At 40.5% G+C, this 18,412-nt stretch overlaps 2 protein-coding genes across 2 annotated transcripts; both read left to right on the forward strand.

The window, feature by feature from the left end:
• The first annotated feature begins 1,138 nt into the window (after positions 1-1,138).
• LOC103470606 (calcium release-activated calcium channel protein 1-like) lies at positions 1,139-4,321 on the forward strand. The gene is made up of 2 exons (XM_008419173.3): positions 1,139-1,521; positions 3,766-4,321. The coding sequence occupies exons 1-2, from the start codon at positions 1,408-1,410 to the stop codon at positions 4,303-4,305; spliced, it is 654 nt and encodes a 217-aa protein (XP_008417395.1). The 5' UTR covers positions 1,139-1,407; the 3' UTR covers positions 4,306-4,321.
• An 825-nt stretch (positions 4,322-5,146) lies between these two features.
• LOC103470662 (histone-lysine N-methyltransferase SETD1B-A-like) lies at positions 5,147-16,447 on the forward strand. The gene is made up of 17 exons (XM_081611136.1): positions 5,147-5,874; positions 5,975-6,079; positions 6,899-7,169; positions 7,252-7,411; positions 7,875-8,895; positions 9,595-10,302; positions 10,887-10,985; positions 11,070-11,124; positions 11,213-11,385; positions 12,224-12,350; positions 12,425-12,808; positions 12,944-13,951; positions 14,478-14,641; positions 14,721-14,846; positions 15,373-15,492; positions 15,657-15,794; positions 15,900-16,447. The coding sequence occupies exons 1-17, from the start codon at positions 5,737-5,739 to the stop codon at positions 16,071-16,073; spliced, it is 4,971 nt and encodes a 1,656-aa protein (XP_081467262.1). The 5' UTR covers positions 5,147-5,736; the 3' UTR covers positions 16,074-16,447.
• Positions 16,448-18,412: the final 1,965 nt, after the last annotated feature.

The raw sequence follows: 18,412 nt of genomic DNA on the forward strand, positions 1-18,412 counted from the left end.
GGTTTATCTCCACCACATGTAAATGTGCTTTATTGAACTTACAGTACAGTCTTCTCACTCTTTGTTACTGTCAACAAATCCGTTTGAGACCTTTTGAGCTTTGTGACACGGTGTGTTAAACCGGATGGGACAAGCCATCAGAAGATGACTTACACTGTGGTCATATAGAGATGGACATAGCCAGTGGCAATACTCAGGTTGTGGAGTTTAAACAATGCTCAAATTGTTGCAAAGGGTCCAGAGTGTGCAAAGAATAAATCTATTGTAGCATTTTACCACCATCAGCAGCTGCCTAAGCCAGTGATAGAAGACAGACATATAGGACGGATCTATGCTTTCCTGGTGCTTATATTTTTGACCCCTTCCATTTGAATGTAGTTAGCTGAAACTGAAATTGAGACTCATCAGACCAAAAAATTGTCTAATTTCAAATTTTTGTAAGTGTTCAGGAAATGTAGGATAAGTTTGCTGGTATTTTACATTACCTGATTACAAGAAATAGCTTTTTGAGCTACTGTTGCCTTTATGTCATATCCAACAAGTCCACCCATTTCCATCTGACCTCTGGAATGGATATCCATATGGATATGCTCAATGGATATTTCAGACCATAAGTCAAATAAATGGCTATATCTGAAATTCCTATGAGATCAGTAGTTTCCAAAATACTCAGACAAGCGTGCCTCGGTCACCAACAATGATCCCACATAACTAAGGTGTCCTAAATCATCTTTCTTCTCCATTAAAATGCTCCATTTGAAGGCAGAAAGTAGAATATCTACATGCATTGAGTTGCTGTCATGCCATTGCCTGCATCTGAATGGGTTTACTTACTAAAGTGGAGCGTCACGCATTTTTTTACTCAGTCACGCATTTTTAGAGTTGAACCGGGCTCTCGTTGACACAGAGATCTCTCTGTAAAAAAAGACAGCTTGTTTTTATTTACCTGCTTATAGCAATAATGCAGAGGTTAACTTCAACTAAATTTCAAAGTGATCAAGTGGCGTGCACCATAAAGACCACTGCACATACAGAAGATGATCTTAAATCAACAAAAGAATGAACGAAAACGAAAAAGAAAGGGGGTCAAAGAGAGCAATGATGTCAAACAATTTATTTTTCAGAGGGAAGGGGAAGCGGAGCGGAGCGGAGGGGGCAGACCTGACAGTTGCAGCGGCTGCGAGCAGCATTGAATTGTGGGTATCTTGAGTTTCCTCCTCATAGATTTCAACAGTCAGCTGTTGCGGAGAAGTTTTTGACAGATTTTCAGAGCTGCCCTATAGAAGTCTTATTTTTAGCATCCGACCGGGGCTGAAGCTCCTACGTCGACTCCAAGCGTGTTGTGTGGGAACATATTTCCGCGTCGTCAGGAAAACTTTTCGGTCTCTCCTTGGAACAGCTGTCAGAATGAGCCTGAACGAGCACTCCATGCAGGCGCTGTCCTGGAGAAAGTTGTACTTGAGCCGAGCTAAGCTCAAAGCCACCAGCCGCACTTCGGCTCTGCTGTCGGGTTTCGCAATGGTGAGTAAGTGAGGTTTAAGTTTTCACAGATATAATGCGCAGCTTCACAGGCCGTGGGCACCAACACCCGGAGAGTTTGCGTGTGACGCAGATTATTGTTTTCAGCGACGATCCCTCCTTTATAATGGCCAACAGGCGAGCGCCAAAAGTATTCACTCCTCTGTCAACTTTAGCCAAGCTGCAACCTCAACAATTAGTGCAATTTATTGGGCTTTAATTCTATACTCCAACATGAAACCGTGCATATGTATAAGTGCGATTTAAAAATAAAAACAATGACAATGATTATGCGCATATGTATTCATATTCGGCTCCCTTTTCTGATACTCCTGATTGTATTCACTTGTAATTTTCCCAGTATAGACTCAGCTGCTCTTTGAAGGTATCATAGGTTAGTTAGAAAAAAAACAAAAAACTATCATGAGTCAAAGAACACAGCAGATTGGTCAAAGTTCTGGATCAGTTTAAAACAGAAGTGCTTAATAATGTCGCAAACTGAACTTTCTGTGGAGCAATTAATGCTCAATTGATTTAAAAATGAAACAGTATATTATCTCAGAAGAAAAAGTTGTAAGACAAGGACGCCCATTTGAACTGACAGGCTGGCCGAAGACATCATTGATTAGAGAAGCAGCCCGAACGCTTGTGGTAAACTCTTGGAGGAGTTGCGGACGTTCACAGCTCGGGTGGAGAGTTCAGTTCAGTTTTGTATGACAAAAATTCACAACAGAGGTGATCTCAAGTTACTGTACAGGAAAAAAGAGAACTAATGTGTGTGCAGAAATACGTAAATCAGTCCAGCCACATAGATAGATTCCACCCGTTTCAATCAGAAAGTAGTAAAACGCAGTTAAATTGAGCTCATTATGTCAACTGCTGAATGGTTTTATGTCTAAGGAAGCTCAGCAGATTGACTTTGCACCAGTCACTCCCACGGTGGCGGTTCAAAGGAAAACTTCAGTTTAACAGGAAGAAACTTCCAGCAGAACCTTCCCTTTGGTGAGTGATCATCTGCTGGGATTAGCCGGGGGCTGGAGAACACAGATCAGGCTCACACGCACACAAAAAGCAGGAACAATTGTTCTTTTGTTTCTCTCACCTCACACCTTGTCCTGGTGTCTGCATCAGGACAGGAGGAATGTTAACCATGCAGTTCACAAGTTATACCTTTACACTGACAATACGAATACCATATTTATAAATAAAACTTTTAGTAAAGCCATTTAGGGAATGCAGCAAACATGTGGAAGACGGTCCTCTGGTCAGATGATACGAACACTGAACTTTTTGACTTGGGTAGACTACTACATGGTCAAAAAAACCAACAAATTTCAGATCACCCCAAACGGTAGCGATGTACGCAAGAGACTTGCATAAGCACTGACACTTTTCAGACTTTTGTTTTAAAAAAATTATATTTCATAAAAGTCCCAGTTAAATACTTTTTCCAAGGTGCCGTAAATATTTGCTCGCATCGTTGCCAGCGAGCCGAATGTAGCCGAGGTGGACAGAAAACGCTTTGAAAAAAAGGTGTTGGCTGAAACTGAAGTGTAATGAAGGGAAAGTAACATGTCTATTTACTGAGACCTTGTTACATCCTGAAGTACAAAAATTTTTAATAGATACAGAACAGTATTTTTAGCGCAGATATGAGAGATGCAAATGAATTTTTATTTCATGTTTGGTTTCATTTCACCCACAAACACTGTGTTCTAGTTGATTTGTCGTGATAGATTGACACAAAGTAACATATACTTACGAAGGATAATGAAAATATTCATTTTCATATTTCATTATTTTTTACAAGTAAAGATCCCAAAGTGCGATTCAGCCACTTCATGTTGGCTGAATCACCAAACACTTGAGTTTGGTGACCTTTCCCAGTTCTAAATCTTTGGCAGCCTGCAAGGATAACTGGTTATGGATAATAAATAGAGGCATGATGTTATTGTGATCAACAATGAATAGATTCATTGTTAATGCATTTATTTGAGGAAATAAAACAAATTTGATGCATGGCTAAAGCAAAGAAAGTGACTCTTGTGAAAGGAAAAATAAAGTGTCCATCATTAGAACTGAGTTGACAGTACAGACCATGAAACTGATTCCATTTACACGAATCAAAGTTTAACATCGGATATGTTAAACTATGTCTCAACTTCAACATGGCAGAACTAAATAAAAGGAAAATCTTTACCGGCTGTTGTTGTTGCTGCTTAAACATGTCTTGACATTTTCTCTCAGGTTGCCATGGTGGAGGTGCAGCTGGAGCCCACTCACACGTATCCTCCTGGACTGCTGATCGCTTTCAGCGCCTGCACCACGGTTCTGGTCGCCGTGCACTTGTTTGCCCTCATGATCAGCACCTGCATCCTCCCGAACCTGGAGGCCGTCAGCAACGTTCACAACCTCAACTCCGTCAACGAGTCCCCCCACGAGCGCATGCATCGCCACATAGAGCTGGCGTGGGCCTTCTCCACGGTCATCGGCACCCTCCTGTTTCTGACTGAGGTCATGCTCCTGTGCTGGGTGAAGTTCCTGCCGCTCAAAAAGGAAACCAACGCCACCATCAGCTCCGGCGAGGCGGCGGCCATCGCGTCCACCTGCATAATGGTGCCGTTCGGGCTCGTCTTCATCGTCTTCGCTGTCCACTTCTACCGCACGCTAGTCAGCCACAAAACGGACCGGCAGATCCGAGAGCTGGACCAGGTTATTCAGCTCCAGAAACAGCTGAATCACGGGGCCGAGAACGACGAGCTGAAGGCAGCCGGACATTTCCCGTAACTGTAACCCGTCTGAGTTCATGGCAGAATCAATCACACAGGAAACGTGTGGACATCGTGGTTTGAATTAGGTCAAGGCTCTCAGCCATGAGCATCTGTCACAAACAAAGACCCACAAACCATTTTTCTTTAGTAAACCAAAGAAAAAGATTTCTTTTTTGTTTGTTTTTTCGCTAAGACTTTTTCTGCACAAATTTTCAAGACTGTTTTTCATTAACTGAAAGTCCATTTGTTGTGTTTCAGTGAACAGAGCTTCTTGAGCAGATGCCTTCTGCTCAAGCAACAATGACATTCCCCTCGCTGAAGACACACAGTTAGCACGCCCACCACAACTGGATGCGTCAACATTTTTAGACGCAAAGCAAAGCGCTAGAATGTGTTGAGCTTAAATTTTAAAATGCAGAGATTTAGATATACCTCTGGAGTTAAGCTAAATCAGGTTCTTTTAAAAACATTCATTGGTAAAATATGGACTGATCCAGGTCTGGTGTGGCTTAACACAATAGAGTTGTGTTATAAATTTGAATTAAATTATTAAGCAAGTAGTATTTGGTTTAAAAATGTTTTACCAAATCTCAAAGTTTCTTGATGTATACTAAGATTTATCACTGTTGAAGGTGGATAACAAAATTGATGTTGTCTCTGAGTTGCCTTTATGACCATTTCTTTGTTTGAAGTGAATTTTGGACTCAGCATTTGCTGTTGGATATAGATAATATTTAAAAACGAAATAAATAATAAAAGTGAAGTATATGGACAGTGAAAGAAACCTGATACAGACTAAAAATTCAGTTTCTTCTTGCAGTCTATTACACACACTACACGTTTTATGACTCGAATCCTTATCATGAATGTATTACAAGTTAATTATTATACAGAAATAAAACAAGCAATTTTATATAAAATTGCTCAATTTATATTTAGATTTTTGTATAAAGTTCCTTAAGCATATTTTATTCAATAAGAAGCTGAGTTTAATTTTGGAGGGATATTTCCCTAGTTGCACTTTCCATGTAACTCCACTCTTTCGGTGTTCTTCCGCCCAGCCCAAGGATCTACATTACATTCTCTGTTTCTGCCTCCTGGCGGATGAATCCATTATCTTACCAGCGCGACGACGTGTAAAAAAAACACCGGAAAAAACCTTAACAGCTTTGCAACAATGTTGCCTGTTCAAAAGACAAAACTTCGGTACAGGTAAGCGAGATAAGAAGTGTTTCGCTTGGACTAACTTTGGGCATTTGAGTACGTTTTGTTTCACAGCCTGTTATCTTTCAGATATGGACACAGGTGATGCTCTCCATCACCTGTTGGGGCGTGTTAACCTCTGCTGGAGAACTCATTTCTGCAAGCTTACAGTAGCATTGACCGTGGTGCAAAATGACGCCATAAGGCCTTTATTTTTGACGTTCTTACAGGTTTTACTAATGTAATGGAAAGCGAAAACCAATTTACAGAGACAGATACACCTCGTCAGCAGTGGAAAAGTTGCAAATTAATCATTGACCCTGCCTTAACTAAAGGACTATACAAAGTGTGTCGCTTTGATGGACAATATTTTAACATACCCGTAAGTACAAACCTCCAATTATTGCGTCCATCTTTTGCCTAAACATTCAGATTAGTTCGTTTTATATTCCACGATAATTATAAGTATTTTTCGTTGTCAGGTTGAGGATTTAGGTCTGTTTCCTGTGGACACCGTCAGAGATCCCAGAGTCTGCCGCCTGTGGAGTAAATACAACAAGACTGATCTATTGGTTCCTAAATATAAGGTACTTTTCGTATGTAGCCATACATACAGTTACATAGCATCAAAATAAAAATATTACCAAAAGTTTACTTATTTCAGTTCATTTTGAGGTTCACAGCTAATCAAAGATCCAAATATAAATATTCTATTTCAATTGAACATCGATAAAAACACAGAAATCCAGTCAATGACACCCTCCACTCAGAAGGGAAGCAACAAAAGGTCATCTGGCTGTTCAGAGTGCTACAGAAGAATAGAATAGAAAGACTCTTTATTGTTCTGCAAATGGGAAATTCAGGTGTAACAGCAGCATTAGGTATATCGGTTCACACAAAAAGTTCCTAAACTGTTAAAATAATGTATAATAAAACAAGCCTAAAACAGAAAATACTGTGCAGTTATTAGAAATAGCGACCAAGTCAGATTACTTATTTTTTTATGTGCATAATGTCCATGGGTTTTGAACATTAAAAAAACAAACATCTTGAGAAAAAAGTACAGTGAAAAAAAGGTGTACAGCAGGTAAAGGTAACCGCTGCATTGAGATAATTATGAAATTAACATTACGAAGGCAAAAACTTCAGCTGGAATAAGAGCTTTCAGAGAAACTCTTTAGTTTTTTTTCTGAAAATTATTATTATTTTTTTAATTAACTGTAGGCTGTGATCATTAAAATAATAGAGACAACCACGAGTTCATATGTGATAAGTTAACATTTGAAATTGAATTTCTTATTTGGAGTAAATTAACTTTTGTTAATTATCTTTTTAGACGTGCCTGTAAAGGGACTTGGACAGAAAAAATTAAAAATGTATGTTTATGTTTATGCATGTCTTTCCAGATTGATGAGTGGTACGTTGGGCCTGTACCTCCCAAGGAAGTGACATTTTGCAGGTTAAATGATAATGTGAGGGAAACATTCCTCACAAATATGTGCCAGAAATATGGTAAAGTCGAAGAAGTGGAAATATTTTACCACCCGAAGAACAAGAAGCATCTGGGCGTTGCGAAGGTCGTCTTTGACACGGTGAGAGCTGCAAAGAACGCTGTGCGGCACCTTCATCAGACATCTGTGATGGGAAACATCATACATGTGGAAATCGACCCTAAAGGTAAAAATGGTTATTTTCCCCCTCTTACATTTAGGTAGATGTAATTGTCTTTGATTAACTGACTAATCAAAGATTTCCTCAGGTGAGAAAAGGACGAGATATCTCCAGCTGCTGTTTAACGGTCCATATACTCCCTGGACGCTGCCAGTGGGAAGCAGTGAGCGCGCCCTGCAGAGCTTAGTCGACGCCCTGCTGGTAAACAATAAAGCTGCTTGTGATGCTTTGGATGCTGACGCCACACGGTAGGGCTGGGCGATAAATCTATTTTATCGATAAATCAAATTTTTGGGTTGAAAATCTGGATTTTATTTTCACCATTGCACTCCTTGCCTTACCAAAGTTGAGAGTGACGTCCGTGCGTCCAGCCTAAACTTTGAGTTTAGGACACATCTTTATTGCCCTCTGTGACTCGAGGCAGTTGTAGCTACTAGGAGCTAGCTGCTAATATACCCTTGATAGCTAGCTAGCTGTTTTACGTCCTTCCTGGGTAAGTGCAAATTTATTGCCAATTTGTGCATTTGTGTTCCAATACAGGTGTTCAGTTTAATTCATAATGGTCTTAAACTCTTTGAAGGATTTCAATTAATATGACATTTGATTTCATTTTGGGATCAAAGTGAAATGAAAGTCGGATCCAGTATGAAAATATCAGAGATTTCATTTTGAAGCCATTTCGCCCAGCCCTTCCAGAGGCTAAATAACATTTTGGCTTCGTGTTGCTTTCCCTCATCTGTCCCTCCTGTTGCAGACCAGCACAGCTGCTCAGCAGTCAGGAAACGCCTCCAGCCCTGCCAGCATTGCCACACCCCTCTCCCTGGACACAGCCTACTCCAGCATTTGGGGGGACACTCCTTGCAGCCTGGGCCTAACGCCACAATCTCAGGGAACCCCCCGCACTCCCTGCCTGTCTGTGACTCCTCTCTCCCAGGACTCCTGCTACTCCAGCCTTCAGGCGACTCCGGTCCTCCAGGGAGAGCCTTCCAGCTATAGTCTTCATAAACATTTAAGACGAGCGCTTTGCCGTTCCAGACCCGCGAGGCATCACAGGGGATCTCGTCCGCCTTCAAATGTCAGCCTTCTGTTTAAGAGTAGCCAGCCGCAGCCTCTGAACCCACCCTCGAATCAGAAGCAGCTCGCAGTGTGGCGTGACGAAGTGAAGTGCTCTGCCTACAAGGAGCCCCCCTGCAGTCCTGCCTCCGGTCTTCAGCAGTCAGAACTCTCGGGTAGCTCTTCTTCTGTGATTTTCTCGCACAACGCTGTCAGCATCCAGAGCATTCATTTCACAGCTGACAGTCAAACTGCAGTAAACTTCCCACACAGAAAGCAGCAACCCGCAGTGGAGAGTTTGGACTCCCGCATTGAAAGTTTGCTGATAAACAGTCAGATTTCCGATGCTTTATTCTTGGATAGGAACATTTCAAAGGCTGATGAACCCTCTCCAGACAGCCCTGCATCCGGTCGTTGCTCTCCTAAGTGTGCTTCCTCGGAGGATTTTCTTTTTTGCTCTCTGTCGCCTAATGACTCCTCTACCAGCAGCTGCCGTCGCCCCTGCCACGATGCGGGGAATATCAGTCCATCGGCGCTTGAAAACGAAGAGGATGAAACCAATCGAGCTGTTTTGTTTCTGGAAGCAAACTCCCAGTCTCCCTCTCCCTCTGAGGTTGAACCTTCGGAAAGCAGAGTTCATGTAGACACTGAAACATCTCCATGGATTTCATCCTCAGAGGTATTTTTTCTATTTTTCTGCATGAGCATTTTAGATACTGCGCCTTGCTAAAGGTTTTATACTCGTTTCAGGTTCCCCCTGAACACGTACTTTATAGCCTATTTGTCTTTGCAAATAAAAAAATAACAAAATCAGTCACATCAAGCTTTGCTGCAAAATTGAATTTAGATCTGGAGACAGTAGCCAGCTGTAAGGGACTGGAAGCCGCATTATTGGAGCCCTGGCTGTATTTGTGTTTTTTTTCTTTCCTCCTGGATTGTTTTATATTTATCTCTCTCCATATTTCCATCAATTCTGACCAGTGACCATGTGCCATACTGTTATTATTTTCATTTTTGAATGACTGATTGAACAGGACTCATTGAGATCTCCAAAGCTTGGGATATCCTGAGATCAAATTACACGCAGCTTCTTCTAAAGGGAATCTTTTACATTAGATTTTTTTAGGGGTATGTGAGTAGAGGGGGTGAACACAAATGTACACCCCTTAGATTTTCATTAAAAAATTAAAACCATAAATTCTTCTTTCTCTGCTTTACAAACATGTAATTTCATGTTGGTCTACCACAAAAATGTGACAAGGCAAAGTTCAAGACTGATGAAAGCTTTTTCAAGGCATCGCGTAGACACTAAAATAACTATTTTATTTGCATTTGTAATATTTATGTTATAAGTTGCTTTTGTTTGTTTGTTCCCCAGGAACATTGTGCTGTACATAAAGATATACATCTTCCCCGTACATTCCAATCTGGATCTCTGCCACCAGCAAAAGACACATCCTCATTCCCTAAATCTCCCTCTGCAGCTTCTAATCCCACTTCACGCAGTCTCCCCATAGCTCCTCCTCCAGTTTCAGTCGGATGTTCACATCCTCCACAAGCCTCTTTCCCTGTCCCTCCCTTCCCTCCACCTCTCCCTCCTGTCCCTCCTCGCCTACCGAATGGCACCATCCCTATCCCACCTCCAGGCTGGATCCCACCTCAGTGCATCCCCATCCCACCTCCTCCTACCCAACCTCCTCCTTCCATTGCTCCTCCCCCGCCAACCTTTCTGGTTCCTCCTCCACCTTTACCTGGACCGCTACCTGTTCCACCTCTTTTGCCTATATACCCTGTACCTGTGCAGCCCGCAGCACCACTACCTCCAAGGCTCGGGGGCGCACCACCTTTCCCGTTCCCTCGACCTCCCTGGTTCGCCCCGCCGTTTCCCTCTTTTAACCCCTTCGTGCCACCACCAAACTACAGTCCTGCACAGGAACACCGCCATAAGATAACAGTGGAGAAGGTTTTAGACATTCTCATGGATGAGCTGAAATCCATCATCAGGAAAGACATCACTCGGCGAACGATTGAAGGAGTGGCTTTTAGGGCGTTTGAGGCATGGTGGGACTGTCAAGAGAAGAAAAAGGTTTGCTTGTTGTGCTTTATGTTTAATGCCCCGATGAAATTATTTGGGTAAACTTTTTTGTGTGTCAAGTAAAGAGGGCTGAAAAGGGTTCAATTAATCTGATTAATCAATTATTCAAATAACCCTCAACTAATTTAGTTATTGGTTAATCGTGTGGAAGTACACAGACCCAAAAAAAAGACCAATTGCTGAAAGATTAAGGCAAATTAAGCGAAAACTGTGCAAAAATGTTAACATTTTGATTTTAATATAAGAAAAAACTTTTTTAAATATATTCAACCCAAAACTCCTCAAGTTGCCTAGTTTTAGCTTCACCCGGTTCAAATGCAATAAAAAAAAAATTATCTCCTCTCAGGCACCTTTTGTGATCCCATTGTTAGTGGGTTAATCTAAAAATAATCTACAGATGTATTTCTGATATTAAAGTGAAAAATCTGCAGAAGGTGCCAAAACTTTTTTTTATCCGATTAATCAATAAATCGTCAGAACAACCAATAGATTAATCGAGAACTAAGATAATAGTTAGTTGCAATCCTCCAAGCAAATAAATTTTTGCATCATGAGTGTACATTTTCTCTTTGAAGGTCCAAGTTTCTCCCGTGAAAAGTGGAGCACCAGGCGTCATGAATCTCCTCAGCCACATTAGTGAGAAGGGCAAGAAACCTCCTCTGCCTTCATTCAGGGTAAAATATTTTTCCAATATTAGGCACACTGTTATACCACTGCAGAGTGAATGAATTATTCATGCTAAAACACTTTTTATTCAGGTAAAAAGAAAACGATCAGAGGAAACAGAAAACGAGTCCAGTTCTGCCCAGAAAGGTTGGAGTATTTTTTTTATTTTTATCTTCTTGTTACCAGACTAGAACATTTCCCTTTTAACCAATCTGTGTCCAAATACTTGTTTCAGCTTTAAAGCTGCACCAGGAGGATGACGATGTGGAGAAATCAAACGCAGCCAAACGGAGACATGCCAGACCTCTGGAGCTGGACAGCGATGATGAAGAGAAGGAAGGAGACAATACGCATAACGATAACCACCAGATGTCAGACCAAGTAGAGGCTATTATCCCAGTTCTTATGGTAAATGCTTGTAAAGTAATTACAGTAATTATAGTAGGCAATAAAATGATCTCTTATAATTAGAGAAGAACCTATAAATCCATGATGAGGAATCAGCTGATTTTCAGCAGCAGTGACCGGTGCCTGGAAATACAATTTTCTTTCTGATCAGTAATGATGCGATATATCATCACTACCAGTTAGAACTGATGTTGTCTGTGCTTGTAATATAAATAATCAATGAACTCTTACATATTTTGAATACTGTTGTTTAGACTTTCTTATACTGTACTTATCAAATTGACTAAGTCAGACAATTTACAAAAAGTGGAGATCAGAAGTCAACATTTTGATTTGTGCATTTGTTGTTAGCATATCGTCCTGATGTCATTTAGTATTAATTCAAAATCACAAAATCTTAGCAAGTGTTTTCCGTCTAGTTTCTAGTGCAAATATCTTAGTACACTTGAAATAAGACAAAACTAGCTTAAAATCAGCTTTTCATCAAGATAAATGAGCTTGTTTTCAGCAAATAATTCCTTAATACTGATTTTTTTTTAAAAGTATTATTTCTACTGGCAGATCTTTCCACGTATAACAAAACATTTTTTCCATGTTATATTCCAGTTGAACTAGTACTTTTTAAATCAATGTTAAGGGATTGTGGACTTAAGACAAGCTCCTATATCTTGTTGAAGTTTCTTGTAAATTAGTTTTTCCTTATTTCAAGTTTACTAAGACATTTGCGCTTGAAACTAGACAGATATACTTTCTAAGATTTTGCATTTTTGCATCAATTTCTTAAACTGTTAAGTTTGAATTTGATAAAACTGTGGCAAATAAGATATCCTTTAATTAGTCTGACAGAGATTATGAATATGATGTTGGTCAGCGATGTGAAAAAAGGACATCAGCACAGAAAAGGTTTGAAGATGAAGATGCTGTTGTCTGCCGAACGAGTACCGAGGGACGCCGCCTTGGAAGAGGTTTGTTAAAGGCTGCATCACAAATAATATCTAACTTATCACATACTAGTCAATAATTTCATCTTAATCTGCAGAGAGATTATCGGAGAGCAGCGCCTCGGAAGAAAGCGATTACTCGTCGGAGTCCTCAGAGAGCTTCGATGACTCGTCTTCCAACCTCAGTTCACAACATGATGAGGAGGAAGAGGAGGATGACAGGAGTGATGACAAATGCATTGTGATATCTTCTGATGAAGAGTCGGTGGAGCTGGAGCTCATTGTGACTCCCACTGCTCCTCTAACACCTGGAGCGCAGCTGGAGCTGGACTTGGAGGACTGGTTAGAGTCACGGCGTAGGGATCAGATGGAGCAGAACTGTACAGCCGGCCTCCAAGAGAGCAGCGATGTGGACTCCATGGTGGAGCTGCAGCACTGTGAGCATTCAGACTCAGAGCTCATCTTACCTATTGGACTTGAAGGTAATTGTTTCAGAGTGTTTTGTATTTTCTTTCTAAAGTTGTAGTAATTTTCCCCAAGATTCTGTTTTTTCTCTAACCAGAGTATTCTCGATTGAACATAAGTAAATCTGTTTTCTTCTTTGTTTTGTTAATCAGCGGAGCCAGGTCTCTGTGTGCACTCAAGACGCCGTGCCTGCACTCCAGAGTCTGTGGAGGGCATAGGCGACCTGAGGCCTCTCACTCCCACTGGCAGCTTGGTGGACAGTGACCCTGACAATCTGATCAAAAGCAAACCGGCGTCTCCAGCACCTCTGGATGAAATGGAGAGCCCACCCACACCAGGCAAGGGTATCGCTGCCGAACTGATCGATTTGGACTCGGATGAAGCCAGTGAAGTCATGTCTCTCTCCCCAGCAAGTAGTGATGTTCTTCTAGCTTCTTCCCATTTCCCACCTGCCTCCTACCCGTCGTACGAGGAGAAGCCTAAAACTCCTGGGAGGGAGGAAAGCGGTGGATGGACTTACAGCAGTATGTCAACAATTGGTCAAACGACAGCAACTTTCGAGGGGAACACAGTTTTTTCACCTCTCTGCAGCCCTCCAGACGTTCTACCACTGTCGAGCAATCCATATATCACTCCCCCAAAAACTCCTGGACGGGACATCTTCTTACCTAGAAGAGACATCGTCCACAGGAGGAAGACACAAATGTCTCTTCCTTTGTTACGTGACAGCCTTCTTTGTGTTTCTCCCTTCCCTATATCCTCTCCATCCAGTCTTTCTGAATCTTCGTTTGACTCTGCCGATGGAAACCGTGTACGCATGGGCTCAGGTGTGAGAACAAAACCCTTGCGGGGACTGGAGAATATGCCGGGGCTTTATAATGACGTCAAACCCTCATCGAGGCAAAAACTGTTGAGGAGGCTGAGGCGCAGAAAGAGGGCCCGCCTTCGTCAAAGATTGTTTAATGGAATAAATTGGTGGTGTCAGCATCATCGCCTGAGGAGACGTTCACAGTGTGAGGAGTATAATATCCTGCATAACATCTGTAGGGACGGTTTGGACGAAGAGGATGCCAGACATCTGCTGAGTACCTATGAAAGGCTGCAGAAGCAGGATAACAGTCCTGGGTGGCTCAGTGACACTTTCTGGATTCCTCATCCTCATATCCTTTTTGTTCTCCATAGTGCTGGATCACTATAGAGATTAAATATGTTAATTGAAATATTCATTTAAAAGAAATGTGCTTAAATCCCATTTAACTGTAGAAATGCTTAAGATACAGGATTTTGTAAAATATGTGCACCGCTTGTATTTTTTTCAAATTGTTTCCAGCTTCAAGCATAAAGTGTCAGAAGTGTCACAAAAGTATTTTACCCCCAAAAAAATATTGGTAGCCATTTTTCTTTTTCTTTAAATTTCACAATTGTTCACTAATTTGTATTATTCCCATAAATTTCATATACAATACAATCAATATTTAGAAAGTAGTGTGAAAAATTGAAATGTTCAAGGAATATAATACCTCTTGAAGCCACTGTATTTTTTTATACAATTTTATAAATTGTGAAAATGCCTAAAAATACTTGGTATAATGTTGCATAGAATGATTCTCTCATATGGTTGGTGTTTCCTTGTGTTCTTCATGATTGTGTCACAATCTTTGCTTCCTTTCCTTAACTCCTGCTTACTGACTAAGGTCCCAACGGAGAGCAGCGAGGAAAGCCAGGGGCAGCCGGTCCACAGGACGGGCTGCGCTCGCAGTGAAGGTTTCTACAGAATCAGCAGGAAGGACAAGATAAAATATCTCCTGGACACCAAGCCTCCTGCTGACCTTCACTCTGCACTGGATCAGGTGGGGAGGAGAGGATGATAAAATGCATTAATCTTCATGCAGCGCCTGTTTTATTAAAGGCCAAGCTGTTCCTTCACAGGGTTTATGCATTCCCGTCCAGCAACCCACTTCACTGCGATCTGGATCCGACTTCAGGTCTGAACAGCGCCGCCTGCTGTCCTCTTTCAGCTGCTATAGCGACCTGGTTAAGTTCAACCAGCTGAAGGTAAGTAACTGATTAATTGATGGAAAAGAGGAATTAAGGCCATGAAATCACTTGTCTTTAAAGTAGAAGACTGAATTAGAAATGTAAAATTGATAAGCTCCGAACATGAAGTTTTTGTTTAAGTCCTGTTTTTCTGTTGTGAGCAGAATCAGCTGAAGAACCCAACTTCTCTCTGCGTATGTTTTTAGGCCAAGTCATCCTGAGACAGTTTTATCCACAACAATTCTCAAATAATCATATCACTGAATGAGTTTGTTACAAGTCTTTTTTTAGAAAAGAAATAAACAATCTGACTATAATTAGAATTACTGAGTGTTAGAGAAAGATGTAGAAATTGTATCTTTCATTCTGTATTTATGGTTAATAAACATTTGCATGTGTTAATTAGCCATGCATAAAATTAGCTTTTATTACTTTGGTTCTTCAGAAGGTGATATAGATATTTGCCCTCCACACAGCAGTAAAATGTAACCAAAACATTGGTGGCGTGTGGAGCTGCAGACTAAATCCTTTCATGTTCTGTTAGTTTCGAAAGAAGAGGATTCGTTTCAGTCGGAGTTTAATCCATGAGTGGGGCCTGTTCGCCATGGAGCCCATAGCAGCAGACGAGATGGTGATTGAATATGTGGGGCAGCTCATCAGACAGGTAAAAACAATTAGATAAATTCAACTGACAGATGTGTTTATTGACAAATCATTTCCACTGAATGTTTTTTTTTTTTCTGAGAAGTTCCTCGGGGACCCTCTGGTTGTTCTTGGTAGTTTCCAGTGGTGTAAGTGCAGCAGTGTATCATCACACTCTTTGTGTAGGTCATTGCAGACATGAGGGAGCAGAGATATGAGGAGGAAGGCATCGGAAGCAGCTATTTGTTCCGCGTTGACCAGGACGCCATCATTGATGCTACCAAATGTGGAAACTTAGCCAGGTTTATCAACCACAGCTGTAATGTGGGTACAGAGCGGGTGCTAAATGCAACAAGTGATTATTAAATACCTTTATATTGCATTGACAATTAAAATATAATTTTTTTGGATGTCTTGTTATCTTTACAGCCTAACTGTTATGCAAAGATCATCACAGTGGAGTCTCAGAAGAAGATCGTGATTTACTCCAGGCAGCCGATTAGCGTCAATGAAGAAATTACGTATGACTACAAGTTTCCCATTGAAGACACAAAGATTCCCTGTCTTTGTGGAGCCGATAGCTGCAGAGGATCCTTGAACTGACCTCTAATTAACTCTCCTTATTATGCAAAAATCTCTGGGGTCCTGAAGTGCTCTCACTGGATCATAGCTGCTGTTTACAACTGCACAGTTGCTAAAATCTCTGCAGACAGGTTGATTATGCACAGTAAAGGCTTTTAAACTTGATGAAAGGAATGAAAAAAAGTATTTGGAGCATTAGTTTATCTCTGTATGCTCTGAAACAATCAGCTGAATAAACGACCATGTGTAAAATCTGGTAAAATACGTTTTATGTATTTTTGTTTTTTGCTATTATGTGTGCCTTAAAAATGTACAAACTGATGTATTTTTGGCTCTTGATATGCCACGTGGTTTTGTACACGTTAATATATATTAAATAAACAAAGTCAAACACGCTCGATTTCCCCCCCCCTCAAAACCCTTGCAAAAAGTGCTTTTAATGTTTTTAAAAACAAGTCACCAAAATAATTTTTGCACAAATACTTATGATTTTATTATTCTAAACACGTGAGGACATTTACGTTAAAGCCTGGTGGAGCTTTAAATGACTTCTGTAGCGTACAGAAAAGACGCTAGTTGTCTCACCAACTCCAGATAGGTATCGACATCATTGGAAACTGGAGGCACTCACCTTTCCAACGACTTATCACGCCGACTTTGTGAGACGTTTTCCATTGACGTAATTTCCGTGCGTAACACAGGTAATGGGTAGCTTTACGCACTTGATTCTTTGAGCGGGTTGTTTTGGAGATGTCTTTCCGGTTGTGGTTTTTTTGCGTTGAATTATAATAAATATGGCGCAGAAGCGGAAATTCGTCGTTTTGGAAGTTTCAGAAAGTATTCGGTGTAGCACCGAGTGGTGTTGAGATCGACGAGTCTCAAAGCAGTGTGGAGTTTGAAGTGGAGGAGGAAGAAAACGAGGAATCTCTTCTTGTGAACCCCGTTCATGAGTAAGTCATACTTTTTGGAAATAATTTACTATATTGCAATTAGAAAAGCAATTAACTTTCCTTCCCCGTCTCATCCCACTAACTCGCCAGCATAATATACTCGCCACTGAAAAGAGGAGGATATGGAGCAGGGCAGTGTTTCTCTCTGTGTTGCAACATAAGCTGTTTCAGAGCGTATGCCTGCAGGTTGTAGGGTGTTTTATGTTTTTTTTTTTATTTTGTGACTGCTTGTATAGTTTCTTGCCTTTATACTTACAGTTGTTTACAGTCCCAGGTGAAAAAAAGTATACTTTAGTATACTTCAAACATACTTAAATTTGTGAAAATACACTTTAAAGTATACTAATTAAGTGTACTACCTATAAGTATATCTGAAGTATACTAAAAATATACTTGTACCAATTTCGAAATTAGTACTTTAAACACACTTAAACATAATTGTACCAAAATACACTTTTAATATATAAAATAAAAGTATACTTTAAGTGAACAAAATATGAATTGATATGTATGAATTTTTAAGTGCCTTAATACTATTTATTAAAATTGCATACAATAAAAAAAAATTATAATCATGATGTAATTTTTAAGAAAGTACCCAATCAATTTTCAGATGTGTGATGTAAAACCTTATAATCAACGGCATTAGCTCCAGTTCATACTCCAGACCAGATGGTGGCGGTATTGCACACTTTCATTTATTTAAAAACCGCCACAAAGAGAAGAAAAAACTTGAACGCAGGGAAGATAAGAGACGCTGTTCAAATTCGTCATTTGTAATCGCATAATATTGCCTTAAAAGTAGAGAGGGCCTTGACAGTGGTTACTAATTTTGGTAAATTCAAGCTGGTGACGTCCTAATCCGAGTTAGACGACAACACAACGGGACAACAACCGATGGAAATGAAATGTGTGTCACAAAAGGAGCCCGGGGGGGACGAAGGCTGCTAAGTGTTGCTAGCTGGTGGTAAGTTTGCTTATTAATTGTCTTCATTTAATTATAAACAGTGCAGTAAATATATATAACTTGCGTTGGTTTCTTAAATAATTTATAAATTTTATTGTGACTTGTATGATTATTACTATAGCAATCATTCCGCTTCATGTAATAACTGAATGCAGGCTGTTTGTTGCGACTTATACTTTAATTCATAAACTAACCTGGTTTTAATTAAGCTCCATAAGACAGAGAGACTTTGATATTGTGAGGTTGTTGTTCTAACTCGTTCATCAATAATTTTATCTTCAACATATGTTTGCAGTCTAACTAAGCAAATGAAGATGAAAGAGGAAGCCTGAGAAATCAGGTGTTAGAAAACCTAAAGACTTTCCTGTCTCAGAAGAAGCTCTGGCTCCACCAGATCACCAACCAGCTCTAAAGATGAACCTCAACATCGTCTTCATGATGTA

Source organism: Poecilia reticulata, chromosome 9, assembly GCF_904066995.2.
Source record: "Poecilia reticulata chromosome 9, P_reticulata-male-v2, whole genome shotgun sequence".
Classification (NCBI taxonomy): Eukaryota; Metazoa; Chordata; class Actinopteri; order Cyprinodontiformes; family Poeciliidae; genus Poecilia; species Poecilia reticulata.

What these genes read in the sequence shown, in the direction of transcription:
- LOC103470606 (XM_008419173.3), top strand. Translation starts at nt 1,408, where the DNA reads ATGAGCCTGAACGAGCACTCCATGCAGGCGCTGTCCTGGAGAAAGTTG. An exon ending in TGCTGTCGGGTTTCGCAATG is followed by an intron (nt 1,522 to 3,765) that starts GTGAGTAAGTGA and finishes ATTTTCTCTCAG; the next exon opens with GTTGCCATGGTGGAGGTGCA.
- LOC103470662 (XM_081611136.1), top strand. Translation starts at nt 5,737, where the DNA reads ATGGAAAGCGAAAACCAATTTACAGAGACAGATACACCTCGTCAGCAG. An exon ending in ACTGTCAAGAGAAGAAAAAG is followed by an intron (nt 10,303 to 10,886) that starts GTTTGCTTGTTG and finishes TTCTCTTTGAAG; the next exon opens with GTCCAAGTTTCTCCCGTGAA. An exon ending in CTATTATCCCAGTTCTTATG is followed by an intron (nt 11,386 to 12,223) that starts GTAAATGCTTGT and finishes TCCTTTAATTAG; the next exon opens with TCTGACAGAGATTATGAATA.